This window comes from Centrocercus urophasianus, unplaced genomic scaffold, assembly GCF_019232065.1.
Source record: "Centrocercus urophasianus isolate 14NV4802_14NV808 unplaced genomic scaffold, USGS_Curo_1.0 seq_23, whole genome shotgun sequence".
NCBI lineage: Eukaryota > Metazoa > Chordata > Aves > Galliformes > Phasianidae > Centrocercus > Centrocercus urophasianus.
Window position 1 is genome coordinate 6,174,495 of NW_024884789.1, and position 14,541 is coordinate 6,189,035.

General features: G+C 39.1%; 1 protein-coding gene across 1 annotated transcript in view; it reads left to right on the plus strand.

Moving 5' to 3' along the window:
• AGBL1 (AGBL carboxypeptidase 1) overlaps nt 1-14,541 on the plus strand; it is a 281,145-nt gene that overhangs the window by 157,073 nt on the left and 109,531 nt on the right. Inside the window, exons 20-21 of the mRNA XM_042824521.1 lie at nt 1,589-1,720; nt 4,885-5,061. Of these exons, the coding sequence (XP_042680455.1) occupies nt 1,589-1,720; nt 4,885-5,061 (309 nt within the window). The remainder of the gene's footprint in view (nt 1-1,588; nt 1,721-4,884; nt 5,062-14,541) is intronic.

A 14,541-nucleotide genomic window follows, 5' to 3' on the forward strand; every position in this document is an offset into this window, starting at 1 on the left:
GCAAGGTGTGTGAGGAGCTGCTGGAGTCCCTTGGTTTGTTCTGCCTAGGGCAGAGGAGCTGAGGGGAGGCTCGTGGCGGCCTGCAGAGCCTCACAGGTAGCGGGGGTTCAGCGCTGCTCTCCGGTGACTCCACAGGACCAGAGGGAACAGCACTGAGCTGCCTCAGGGGAGGGTCAAGAGGGGAAGGTTCAATACACGGTTTGAATTTTGGATGGTCTCTATGGAGCCTGAAGTTGGACTGGGTGATCCTTTTGCAGGTCCTGTCCAGCTCAGGGTGTTCTGTGGCTACAGCTGTGCGGTTAGTTAGGACTTGTGGGATGAATCTCTGTGTGTGTGTGTCTTAGCATCTCCAGTCAGTGTACAGCTTGTCCGAGCAGCTGCAAGTATTTAAATACTCAGTTCCTAGATTATTAAACTTCCTGACCAGCTGCAGCTAAACTCAGTTACAGTGTAACTAGTAAATAAGCATACTAGGCTAAAACTTGCCTTAACAGTTGGTGGAAGAAGTTGATCTACTTCATCTGTCTGTGCTTATACAAGAATACATGTTTTTCTCCCTCATTTTTTTTAATTGATCCGTAGTTCTTCCCTACCTCTTGACACCTGTCCCTTTGTCTCTGATACATGCCTCAGAAAACTATTTAAATGAGATCATGAAGTTCCTTTCTAATCAGCACTAAATATTGTTTTAAAATGAACCGATGTCTTCTCTTCAGAAAGCCTTGTCTTTTCGTTGACAGATTTCTGAATTTTCCTGAGACAGGCACACAGAATATATGTAACAGCAGTCTGTATTGACTTCATATTTCTGAGGGCAATGAGATTGATTATTATTTAACACTTGTGTCAATATTTACCTCTTGGGTCATTAAATTGTGATTTTCATTTTTGTTGGAGTTGATATCTGCCTATGAGGGCAATCAAAACTTCCATTAAAACCTGTTAATGTACCTTGTACCTAGTTTATATGACATGAGAGATGGATTAGATAGATAGATTATGGAACGTATGATAGAGTATGGAATCAGATTATTTGTCACAAAGACAGATAATGCTCTGTGCTTGATGTCCAGGAATTCAAGTGAAGATCTGACCACGTATGATACATTTTTACACAATTGCACAATTACATTTTCCTGAAAAATACATAGCACAGTTTTTGAATTTAAAGAAGCCAAGGTGATTAATTACTGGGGAAAGGTGCAGTTTTTAAATCTGCTGAAGATAATGCTGGAGTTGAGAAGTCAGAGGAGCCTGACAAATTGCTGTGTTGTATCATAAGTTACCATGAACTCTCAGGTTCCTGAGTTGGCATAGAATCTTGCACAGGTGTCATGTTTATTTCTGCTGTAGACAGAAATGCACTGGTGTTGACACTGGATTCATGAGATCATGTCAGATCCAATAGATAAAGCAAGGTACAGATGACTAACAAAGTTTGACACTGATTATAGGCTGGGCCCAGAGCACTGAGTTTTTCTGAAGAGAACTGAAAAGAATTCTTCACATATAGTGTTTATAGTGTCTGTTGTGAAGAACCAGGAAACTTACTTCAATATTCAAGATTTTCCCTTTTTTTCCTCTCTAGGTATTCTGTGACTACCATGGCCACTCCCAGAAAAAGAATGTGTTCCTCTATGGTTGCAGCATCAAGGAGACTTTGTGGCAAGCAGGCTGCATGGTTGACACAGCAGTTATCACAGAAGATGTTGGCTACAGGGTAGGTCCACTTTGTTCCTTTCTGCAGTTGCTGGCATACATGTACACCTACACCTCTCCTTAAGATGAGGTCAGATCACAAGTTCTGTAGGTATATGCAAACTTCTCTTTCTCCAGAGGAGTAGAGATGCAGAAAAATTCAAATAATTCCTGGTATCTTCATGCACCAGCTATCAGCAATAATATTGTCAATAGGTGGATCTCTATTTCATTTTATTAAGATGCTCTTTTACTGTCTTCAGCCACTGACTAATAGGAATGTTGTATTTTTGTGTTTTGTAAGTTCCAAGTATACATGTGCTTCTCTCATCCACAACTCATGAGAAGTCCTTGTGGAAACACTTGTTTCACAAGGAAAGCAGGTAGGGTGCTTACAATCAGAACATCGCTTGTTGTATTTGAATTCAGAGAGCTGGAAAAGGTGAGGATAGCTCACTGTTACACAAACAGAATTCAAATGCTGCTTTCAGCATCTGGTGCCTGTCTTGAATCTGCAATGAAGAAACCAAGAGCAAGTCTCCAAGAGTGTCCAAGAATCTGCAGTGGCCTAGATGAAAGATTTTGTGATTAGAATTCTCCCTTTTGCACAATATGGGAAGTTTCTGTCCTTCCTCCCATGAGTAATCATGATCATCCCAGGGATGATCCTGGTCTCCATGATGGATTTACTTCCCAAAAACATGAATGCAATACCTCAAGAAAATTGTGATTTTTGAATAGCCTTTGCTGTAGCCCTTGACCATTCATGAGAGAAAGAGTCATTGTTACCTTCTAATATTTGGCCTCAGATGACTTGCATAGCATTGGCATCACAAAACCCAGCTTCAGGATTTCTCCTTTTAATCGCCATTCCAGGCCCTTGGACAGCAGTCTCTGAAGGGGCATCAGTAAAGAATCCTAATTCCATTCTGACCAAATGGGAATGGAGGTTTATGGACAGGGGTCCTGTATGAGGAGCAGCACCCCTGCTGTTGTGCATGCTAAATCTAGCTGTGTGAGAGACAGGGTGTGCAGTTATACTAATGTATTGTCATAAAAGAATCCTTTGAAAAGATGTATTTTCACCATCCCAAAAATACAACTGAAAGATAATTAATGAGAAAAGCAGAGAAGAAAGAACTATTAGTGTGAAATCCAGTGAAAGCTGGTGAAATGAAAAGAATATTAAATTCAGATTTGCTAATGCTTCTAAATGAGTCCTGACTACAGAGACATTACTGTTACCTGCCAGCGTTTCTATTTAATCAAATGTAAAAGATTGATTATGCATATAATTTCAATTGTTTTTAAAGACTAAACTGGATTAGGGATCTGATTATGGTATTTCATATTTACAAAAATCTGTGTGTTGCCTCAGATAAGGGCAGAATGAAAACTATCTGGGCCTTCACGCGCGGTTTAACTGGATCTAATGATTGTGCTCAGGATTATAATTGTTTGGGTGACTGTGCTGTATTTTTAACCCGGCTCCAGGAAAACCTGGAAGTGCTGCATGGAATTATAATATTTTGCAGCAAATTGTACTTTGGAGGCAATTCAGAAGCAGTGAATGTTTAGTCCAGAGCAAGTAATCAATTTTAAAGATTCCTCTGTTCAGTATTCTCACAAGAAAAGGAATGCTGTAGCTCTTAATAACACAGTGCAGATCTTGACTTAAGAGTTAGGCTCATGCTGGTCTCAGACTTGAAATGTAACCTCTCACTTTGTTCCTATTCATCATTTTTTTCATCTGATGAATGGATTTTATGGATCTATAGATCTGCACCTTACAGAACTGGTAGGGTCCATTCACAGCTGTAGATAGGATATACTGGAAATAACATTTGCTTTATTACAGAGGTATGTATGATTAAGATGTTTGCAGTGGATGTGGCAGAATAGTTTAGGCCAAAGATTTATCATCTGCATCAGTCATGCTTTAAGAGAAGACCTGCTATTAAACATTACTTTTTCAGTTTTGATGAAACCATGTATTCCTGTACAGAGCGATGACGTAAAGCTCAACAGAGTGGAACTAGAATTGCTTAGAATCAATCAATTTCACTGATTGTTATTGGAAAGTGAAATTAGCTGGTTGGCTTTCACCACCTAAACTGAATGAAATTCGAGGATAAATGCCATCAGCAATGAGCAGAAGCTCCTTCTGGATGATTCCATTCCATTCAGAAGTTTAAGAAAGCTGTCATCAAAGAAATAATGAAAGTTCTTATTTTTCTTGCTCTTCACTTGATGGACCAGATGGTCTTTGGGCAGCATGGAAGTACTACGATTTATATGCATGTATGTGCATATGTATGTAAAAGCCCAATTTCTACACAGCACACCTAGTGTTAATGTATCTAGAATATATTTTTACAGGTAGCATGAAGAAGTGTTGCATCCATGCTGATAGAAATATTTGATAGCACAGTGTATTAGCAGTGTTTATAGGCTGTTGTTGAGAAAAATGATGTCTAGAATAAGAAAATTACTCAGAGCTAAGAGATAATTTTACTGAATTTTCATATTTACTCTTTACTGTCATTTTCTATGTGGAGTGTAACCAATGTACCATGTGATCCCAGATGAGAATATTTTGGTTTATTTCACAATGCAAGATAGTTAAATGTTAAGCTCTATTTTCCTATAATTATCTGTGACCTTCAGTGGGATTACACTTTCCCTTTCTCTGCTATGTGCTTTGTTCAAACAAAATTCTTCCTGTAGCTGAATCCCTTGTCAAATTGTGAATGCATAATGGGAGGAGCTGGAAAGGAGAGAATGGAAACATTGTGTGCAGAGCTATGACTGCAACCCGCGAGACAGAACAGGGAAATGTAGTTAATGTTGAAGCAGCTTGAAAGTAAAACGTTGTAAGTGACTTCAGCAGTCCAAAACTATTTGGTGTGCAGATACTTCATTTTGTATGGGATGTACCAAATGTGCTTCTAGCATTTTTGTCTGTGACTGGGGAAAAAAAAAAAGACAAACATTAGAATATGAAGATTTCACTTGGGATGAAGATGAGTCCAGTTTGGCACTAGTTGGAACATCACAGTGACAGTTTCTACAGATAGATTTGGTGATACGCACTTTAGAAAGCATAGGTCTCTGTAGATGTGTGGGTGATACAAATGCACGTGCATCTGTTCAATTCATTTTCTAATTGCTGATACTTTCTCATAGACTCTTCCTAAAATCCTGGACAAAGTGGCCCCTGCTTTTGTCATGAACAGCTGCAGCTTCCTTGTAGAAAAGTCCCGCAAGTCGACGGCCCGGGTGGTGGTGTGGCAGGAAATGGGTGTGCTGAGGAGCTACACCATGGAGAGCACGTACTGCGGCTGCAGCCACGGCCTCTACAAAGTAAGAACATCTTCCAAAGAACTACGTCCACCCTCCTTCTAATGCATGCCTCATGAGCTTGGACGAATAAAGAGGGAGTGCTGTTTTCTTGCTGTTTGATATTGCCAGCTTCCTTGTGTACGAGTGTAGCTGTGCCTTCTGGGTTTCTTCTCAGCTAAATCTTTCCATGATCCCTCTCTCCTTTAATCTTCCATGCCAAGGAAGTGGATTCCTTGCTATGAGGTTTCATTTGACACTGAAGTAAAAAGAAATTCCAGTCTAATGCCAAAAGCATTGAGCTGAAGGAAGGAATGTTTTTGAGATGATGCAGAGTATTTATGTCTAATGGCATTCACAGTCTAAGGTAAGTCTAAGGTAATTAACATGAGTATTAGGAGTCATACACTTTCTGTTGCAGTCAATCTGAGCATTTGCTTGGCTAAACTTAGGAGCCTGCACTGAGAATTTTGCACTTGGAATTTCCTGTTACTATCAGCCAAAGGTAGCTGATCTGTGAGCTCAGGCCATGGCTTTGACTATGAACTAGATGGACCTGAATTTGTTACCAAATGAGGTTCTAGATACTGTGGGAAAGACTGCACTTATGCTGAGTGCATCTGAGACAGGAGCCTTTTGGCACTTCTGAAGTACAGTCTGAACTCTGGTAATTGTGTTTAGCTGTTCTTAATTCTCCACTTACTCAAATGGTGAATTCTTTTTGTTCCTTTCCCAAGCCTGTTGCTTTCTTGGAAGGGATTCCATGCTCCACCTTATTTCTCCCACAAGGGAGCAATCCTCATATGTGGAGCATTAATATGTGGTTAAGGATCCGAAAAGACCCTTAAGGAAAGAGCCTTTATTACAAATAACAATAAGACATTCAAATTACTGTTCTTTTCAAGCTCTATACTATCCTTTTATATTCCATAGAACGTAGCCAGCAAGTTCTCGACTACTGTTTTAACAGTGCTCGACACGTTATTTCCAAGATAGAAAAGGCAGAAGAAATATCTGAAGACAGTTTAAAGAAAGAGAGTATAACTGCCCTGAGCACTACACTTAGTGCTCCCTACTCTGAGAAGTGCTAATGGGTTTTTAATAGGCACCACAGGTTGTGGCAGGATTTTAAACCTATAGACAGTGGAGGAAAATTCTACCTTGACTAATATCAATGGTAAAACTCCTAGTGATCTCCATGGAGAATTTAACTCATTTCCTAGATAATCAGAGTAACATCTAAAAGCAGTTGGACATCAGTTTTTATCAATGTCTAATGATTTGCTCTCTACTTCCTTTAGTATCTTCAAACTAAATTTGCTTAAGTGTGTGCCAGCAGATTTAAAATGTTTTATGCAACAGTCTCCCAAGTCCACCACCACTTAGTAAGCTGGTGGTCAGACTTCTGATAGTGTTGATAGCAGTTCTGGATCCTGATCTTTCTTCCTGCTTGAAAATGGTGAAAGTAATGGTGAATGCGGCTGCTTTGCTGGCTGTAAACTGAGATATGAACTTCTTGTGCTTGGAGTTGCCCATATCTGATAGGGAGTTTGCAAAGAATTTAGGAAAAACAAGAAAGCTTTAAAAAGACTGCAAGAGGCTTAAGTATTAAATGCATAGAGCTTCAGGTGAGCCTCCTCTCACCACAGAGCAGTGTTGTAGGAGGGCTGAGTTAAACCAACAGGCAGCCTGTCTGATAGAAAGTCCAGAAAAGAAGTTCCTAAAGTTTTTTGAAGGCACAGTGTGTTCATATCTTGGATAGAAATGTGACTTTCATTTCTAAAGCATTTTAGTGAGTGAAAAATAAGGTATGAATTTGTTACTAGTGATATGTAAATGAGAAACAGTTGTGACCCCAGCCTCGATTGAAAGTCGTTTGATTTCCAATGGGTATGGGGGAGGGCAGAAATGAGAGCAAAAGAGAAGATGACTTGTCTCTGTTGAATCTCTCTGTCTGTGTGATCAATAGAAATGCAATAAGCCATCTACCCTTAAGGAAGAGAAACATAAAACTAAAGGAACTATTGATCTTATCTAAGGTTTTATTCAACATGAGGAAGAAGAAAAGAAGGGGAAAAAAAGTCCAGACTCTTTCATTTTGTCTGGATTGTCCAATTGAGTCTTAGAACAGCAGTGTCTCCATTTGAAAGCTGCTTAAAACAAAGCGGCCCATTTCAATGAGGAATTCTCCTTCCTACTTCTACCAGTTTACAATCACACAATCAAAACAAAAAATGTTCAGAAACTGCCTATCATTTGTCACGCTGTGTGAAAGCAGTGTGTATTACTCCTTCAATGGAACTATTACCCTCCAGGTTTTTATTGCTGTCCTCCTTTTGCAGGATGTTGAGCCATCTTGTCTTATTTGGCTTGTAGAATACTGAATGTAAGGCTGTACCATGAGAGGTTCTACACGGTACAATCAGGAGCAATCATGGGCCCAAAATAATCAAATCTGCACTAACACATATGGATATTCTTTTAAGTTTCTTCCGTGTGATTCATTTTTAAACTTGTGTGTCTCTTTGTTGTTACCATATCCTATCATGATACACTTTATTCTTCTTGATTCTTTGTTACCTGGCCTACTAGTTAAGACCCCTGTAGTAACATGCTGCACTGGGCTGTTCAGCTTACTGTGTTCATCATCCTACAAGTTGATATATTTTGTGCCATGTATACATTTGCGTTCCCAAACAGGTATATTAGCAACACAGCAAATCTCAAAACTCAGCTTCATGCTCTTTTAGTATGTGCTATGTTGGAAAGGCATTTTCCTTGACATGTTGTGCCTGGTGGAGGAGATGAAGTACTAATGTAAGTAGACTTCAACTTCTTGCTTCAAAGGGATATGCACGACAAGGAGTAACAAATGAGATTTTAAATTATTCCAGATATCTTGACAGGACCCTTTGAAGGAGATTTTACTGGTGACATGGATCCCTTTTTGAAGAAAGTCTGTGGGAGAATCAAGAAAAGAATTAATTCTGTCCAGTCTGATGCTTCTGAGTTAGAAGAGTAGAATACCCCAACTTTTATCACCAGAGTTGATGAGAGGGGAAAGCCATTCATTTGCAGAAATGTTGGAATTAGGCAGAACAACACCACGCAGAGTGGCCATGCGTTCATAAGAAATTGTTGATAGTTCAAAACACCATTGTTGAAAGGAGGATTTTGGGAATTTCAGGAATGCTCTTCCACAGAACCCATGCTCATGCTGGAAGAGTTTTTCCTCTTTTGAGTCCAACTACTCAGCTCACTGAAGTGGTGAAGCAAGCCAGAGGTGATGAATACCATAACTTAGCTGTTGTTGGTTTTTTTATTTTTGTTGGTTGGTTTGATTTGGTTTTGCTTGCATCCTCTCCAGTCATTTACAGTAGGAGAAGGTAGAGGTAAAATTGTGCCTGATGATACAGCAGCAATTGGCAGATAGAACCTGGCTGGAGAAACTGGCAAAGTCATGGCCTGCCTAACTGTTAGAAGCCCTCATCTCTACAGAACTCACCCCAAATAAATAGAGAGTAAATGTCCCTGAAGGTTCTGTGAGCCATCTTCTTGTGAGTGAGTGTGTCATCAGTAATGTGCCGTGTGTTGTACAAATCATGTACCATCTTGCTGAAGTTTGCCTTGTTCTGTTTAGTAGATTAATGAATTGCATCTTTTTTTAATGCTCTATTGGCATAAAACCAAGATAACTTTCTTGGTAGATCAGAGCCAATAGTTTGTATTTCAGAGATGGAAGTACTTAAATACTGAGCTGCTGATAAACTGGTAGCAGAGCTGGATAAAAAGCACTGCATCCCAGCCCCTTATCCAGTTACTGCAGAGATGAGAGTCTAATAAAAGGGAAGAGCTGCCATTATGTATGCCCTGTAACCTGGCTAGTGTTTACTGAATTATTTTATACAAGTAATGAACCAGTGAATTGCCACGAAGATGTGGCAGAAATAAAGCAGGATGACAAGGTGAAAGCCTTTCCTCTTGCTACTCTTTCAGGGTGGACTGCTCTGGTTTGACCCATTTCTGCCCAAAGTAACCGTATTGTTACTAATATATCATTTGTCCCTGAAATTGCAGCACTATTTCTTTGTACTTAACTGTAGGCAATGAAAGATTTTCTTTATCTTCCTTATTATTGCATATTGCATACTATATTTCTGAGGAATTTTTACGTATGCCTTACTCATAAGCACTTTATTACAGTCAATAGTCAGAAATTGAGTTGTTTTGAGGGAGCTTGCAGTCGCATAACATTTCTTCTGTATGCCAGTAAGATGTAGATCATTCTCGTAATTGGACGCCTAGTGCACAGACTTGCAAATAATTTTAATTTGGACTTTTGCCAGCATTCAGGCACCAACAGAAATGGTTGCAGCAATGTTCTTGCCACAGAGCACATTTGACAACTATTTGCAGAAGGGAAAAGAAGAGAGATGGGGTTTATTCTGTGCTTTCTGATGCGCATTCCTGTAAACTGTTTACATCTTCTATGAAGTCTGAGACTTTTCCTATTTCTGGTTTCCATTATCTCCCAGGTTTTACACATTTCCTAAGTACGGGTAAGTTTCACAAGCATCCAGAAGTTTCTTTCCAAAAAAGTGATCTCCAAAATGTGCGTTTAGCAAACCCTCTGAGGCCTGGGCATGTCTTTCAAAGGCAGATGCTGAGAAATACAGAAGAATGTTTTTTTTTTTCTTCATAGTTCTGCTTCCAGTTCTGGTCCAAAGTGACTCAAATTGGAAGCAGATGTAATAGTAAGAACAGTATAAGAGAAAAAAAAAATAGTTATCTTGTAGTAATCTAAGGATTGAATAATTAAATTAAGGTTTCTGCTTATTATGTTTTCTTTAGTTGTTACCCATTGCGAAAGTTTGCTTCCTGTTTTCTATATTTTCCTGCCCGTTTTGTGTCCACCAATTCTTTTTAGTAAATTGTGATTCACTTTTCAAGATATTCTAATTGTACCTTTTAGTCTTGGTGAATACGACAGTGTGAAGGTTAATGGCATTTAGAAAATGAGCAAAGGCACGTGGGAAGGAGCAAACCAACCAGAAGACAGTGAGCATTCGTCTTCCTTGGATTGCCAGAGTAACATAATGATTAGTCTGCAAGCACAGCACCATGACTTGTGGCTTGCAGCCACAAACCTGTGTTTTCTGGTCCTCTTAGGCTGGATTGAGTCAGATGAGCTAAGTCTTGGATGAGAACTCTCCACAGACTTGGCAGAAAAAATGAGTTCTATATCCTAACCCAGATTTTGTTGATATAAACATGTTACAAAAGGAGAAATATATATGGTCTTCAACTACAACGAAATGAAAAATCAGCTAACTTCTCTGCCTTTTGGAAGCAATTTCAAAGCTGATCGAATAAAATCTCTGCTTCCCCACTCCAAAAAAGCAGCCTAGTACAATCTGAGCCCTTTGGAAGTAAAAGTATCTTAAATTAGTTCCTTTGTCTCTGCTGGAGATAGATTATTGTGGGCTGTCTGTCAGTGTAACTGGAGATCAGGTCCCATCCCGTACTGTGGTTTGTAATTGCTTTGTGTTTCTTTCATTTTTTCAACACAACAGAAAGTAATGATGGGATGAGATCATAGCAGATCTGACTCTGCAGAGTTGGAAGCATCTAGTTCTGTAGAGGTACACTGGACGTGCATGTATTTAGAATAGCAAAGCAGAGCCATCATGTGCTCCCTTCTTGCTCTCAACTCTTTTCCACTATCATGCAATGGGAGTTGCCTTAGCTCTGCTGTTTACCACTTCTGTTTGGAATTTAGTCTTAAAGTGCTTGTTCCAACAAATCCCTACAATCCTTTCTTTTTACTTGCAAATGATGTGAGCATCTCCTAGTTAGCAGCTGGTTTATTAAACCAAGGGACACATCAGATTCTGTGGGGCTGAGGAAAGGAAGACAGATGTTACCTTGATTCTGTACCTTTCTGAATGCTGGTTTCTCTTTTTTTTTTTTTTCCCTTCTATTATACTGTAAATAACTGATATCTCTGCTTTGTTTTGTTTTGTTTTGTTTTTAATGAGATCTTTCTCCCTCAACTACTTCTATACTTTCCTTGGTTGCAGCCCAGTGTTTCCATATTCCCGGGAAGAGAGGTGGTACTAGGTACAGATTTAAAAGGGTTATCAAACTGCTTACCTAGAAGGGAAATTAAGAGCAAGACTGTGTGGAACCAGAAATGCTGTTATATCCATTTTCTAGAAGTTATGAATGGGATTAGATTGAAGATTCCTGGTGCTGACATTGCAAACGCAGACAGCTTAGAAGCAAAAAGTCCATTTGCAATTAATTGCATTTGTGTCCACATGGAAAAGATACCACGCTTTGTGAGGGAACAAGGTATGGACTCGTGCCTTGTCCCCATGTTTTCATTCAGCTGACAAGATACTGTTACTGGGGCACCATCTGAAAATGAACAAAACCAGTGTACTTATGTGAAGGCATAAAAGCAACCAGTGTGATCCCATTGTCAGCCAAGGGAGTGGGTTCTTGCAGGTGCTATCAGAAGCAGCAGGATCTCCTAGAATTAAATCATTGCTGCCATATTCAGAAATTAAACCGTATTTTGTATAGCCAGAAGGCTGAAAATGACTGTCAAGTTGTGGTCAGGCCCATTTATAAATCCTGTTTATTCAGTTTAAGGTTACAACTGAGTATCTGGCATGGCTTCAGATGTAGAATTGTTAGAGGCCTAACTGCTTTCACAATACGGATTATTAGAACAAACAGAAAACTACACAAGTGAAGCAAATTATATTCTTGAAGATTTTAATTTTCTATTAATTAAATGAATGGTGACACAAAACAGACAATTGCAGTCATACACACCTGTCTGTGTTTTTTTTCTGCATGAAATGTTACTCTTTCAACTGAAGCCCACTAAACAGTTCTGCATGGTGCAACCTTGAATATCAGTGGGACTTAAGTCTACTAATGGAAAGAACTCTTGGGAAGGATGCGAGACAGAAAAGCCAAATTCCTAATGAAAGCTAGCTGTAGTATTCTAGCAGTGTCTCTTTAAAAGTCTAAATATCATTGCACATCATCCTTTCAAGTTTTCTATGGAATTACAGCAGCTAGGGTTTTGATTTCTGATGTCTCTCTTGCTTGTTAATCTGGTCCCATGTGGATTTATTGTACAAATCTATTTGGCAGCTGAAAATTGCCCTTTGATGAAGCTCATAGTCTAATCATGAACTCCTCAGGCATGGAAAATAAGAATGGGGAGGTGGCAAAAGCACAGGCTAAAGGAGCTGTGTTTGTCTTTTGCTCTGCATGGATTTTAGAAGCATCACAATTTCAAAGTCTTTTACACACAGGATTTTATGCAAAGATTGATTTTGCATCTCTTATTATCATAACATTTGCTGTGCTGGATCAGACCATTGGTCCACATCATCAGGTATCCTGCCTCATACAGAGTTTGGTTCCTCGTGGTTCCTAAGAGAACAAAACCAGGCTGTGGTGCAACTGATTCAATTACACTAAGACATGGAAAAGAAGAAATAATCCTACCAGCCCACACAACCTGCCTCCTGTCTGCTTCATATGCTGCAGCATGAGGCCTGATTATTTCAAGGGTGTGGTAATGATAAAGAGCAACTCATGGCACTTTTCTAACCCCTTTCTTAATATTTTCCCATATGCTTCCAATATCAAGCGTAAACTGTATATTGAAATCTGATCTTACTTCTTTCTCCATTCTGTCCCTTTGCTGATTTCTGCATCGTACTTCTCACAGCTGCTGTAGCTCCCAGGTTGTTTAATCTGTTGTTCTCTGCCACATTCGCTGCTATCTTTATTCTTCTGTGATCCAGTTGTAGGTCCCTTGATCTTGACAAAAAGAAATCAAACTAGATCTATTCATTCTCGCCAACTTTGAAATCTGTAGGTGCATCCTTTTTTTTTTTTTTCCTTTTTTTCATCCAGTTCTCATCTCTTTGGTCTCTTTCTTTTTTTGTGTTCCCAATCCAGATTTATTTTTTCTTATGTGCTAAGCTCTGTACTAACAGTGTTATCTTTCCTCTTTTTCTTCCTTCTTCCACAACACTTATTTCTGATTTTGACCTTCTATACAGCATAGGCCTTTGGGCTTCACCTAGGCAGCTTTGTACCAAACCCTATAACTTGTGTTTGTATAAGAAGATTTTTTGTAGAAGAAAGAATTCAGACTGGATTTGAGAGTATCACATGATTGGAAATCCATCTGGTCCCCTGGTATTTTGTTCCAGGGATCAGAAAGTGCTAAATATTATTTCCTTGTACAAATTTGAATTCATCTGCCTGCTATTTTCAGATGTACTCTAGTTTTTTCTCTGCTGGTTTAAAGAGATCTTTAGTAATTCCCAGTTTCTTCTCTTAAAAATACTTACTATGCAACCAAGTCTCCTTTCACTTTTTTCTGATGATTAATTAAAACAGGCTGAATCGTATGATAGTTTGTATGAGAACGTGCAGGTAAGTGCCTCTGAATTAGCTAAAGGAGCAAGTGGAAAGTCCTGTGCTAAACCACATTAAGCCACGTGTCAACACTGTGAAGCGGAATTAAGGTGGCCTTAATTAAATTTGGCTTAACTCATTTCCAAAGTAAATTAAACCAAACTGAATTGCAAACACTTTAATTCTGAATAGCAGAGCAGAAATATGTGCTTCTGACTGTGATAAACTTAGAGATGAAGGGGTTGCTTGTGCTGGATAATCTATGAGGCAGAAAAGGCAGTGTGTCTAGACATGATATTTCTGGAGCTCATGGCTTATCTTTACGTAAGAGTCTCTATTGTATACTGAATATGGATGACAAAGAGAAAACTTTGTTGTGATCTGTCTTGGATATGCTATATTCTGATTTTTGTCCAGGGAAGACATTTTTTATGCATGTGATGCCAGATGGTGGCTATCTACAAGTGAAGATGCATGATCAGAAAAGAGAAATTTCAGCACAGCACACAACCTGTGGAAATGCAGACATTAGGGACAATTCAAAAATGATTTCCATACATACCATAAGTGGGGACAGGCCAGACATGAATAAGCTGGAGACAGTAGAAATCAAAGAAGCTGTTGGTTACTCATAGCTGAGAGAAGGAGAATTTGGAGACATTCAATGCTGATGTTTTATAGTATTTTTCCCTCAGACACTCAAGACAGACAGCTTCTGGAGTATAGAAGATTAATCTTTGATTAATAGCTGCTGAAATGAGGCAAGGAATCGTTAAAATATTTTCAACCAAGTAATTATCATGAGTTCCACTTAGGAAAAGTGGACGGAGAAGTAAACAAGTGTGTGATATGGCTGTGCACTTTGTTCTGAAGGCAAATAAGATACAAAGATGAGTTTAGACGATGCATGTGGAATTGTGTGTCATAGGCCGCGTAAGGTTCTTGGTGAAAAGGAAAGATGTATTGTTAATATTATCTGACAGCTTTTTAGAGCTGAAATTGAGAGAAGGAAGAGAAAATGGAAGGGTAAGGATTGCGTAAATGATGTGC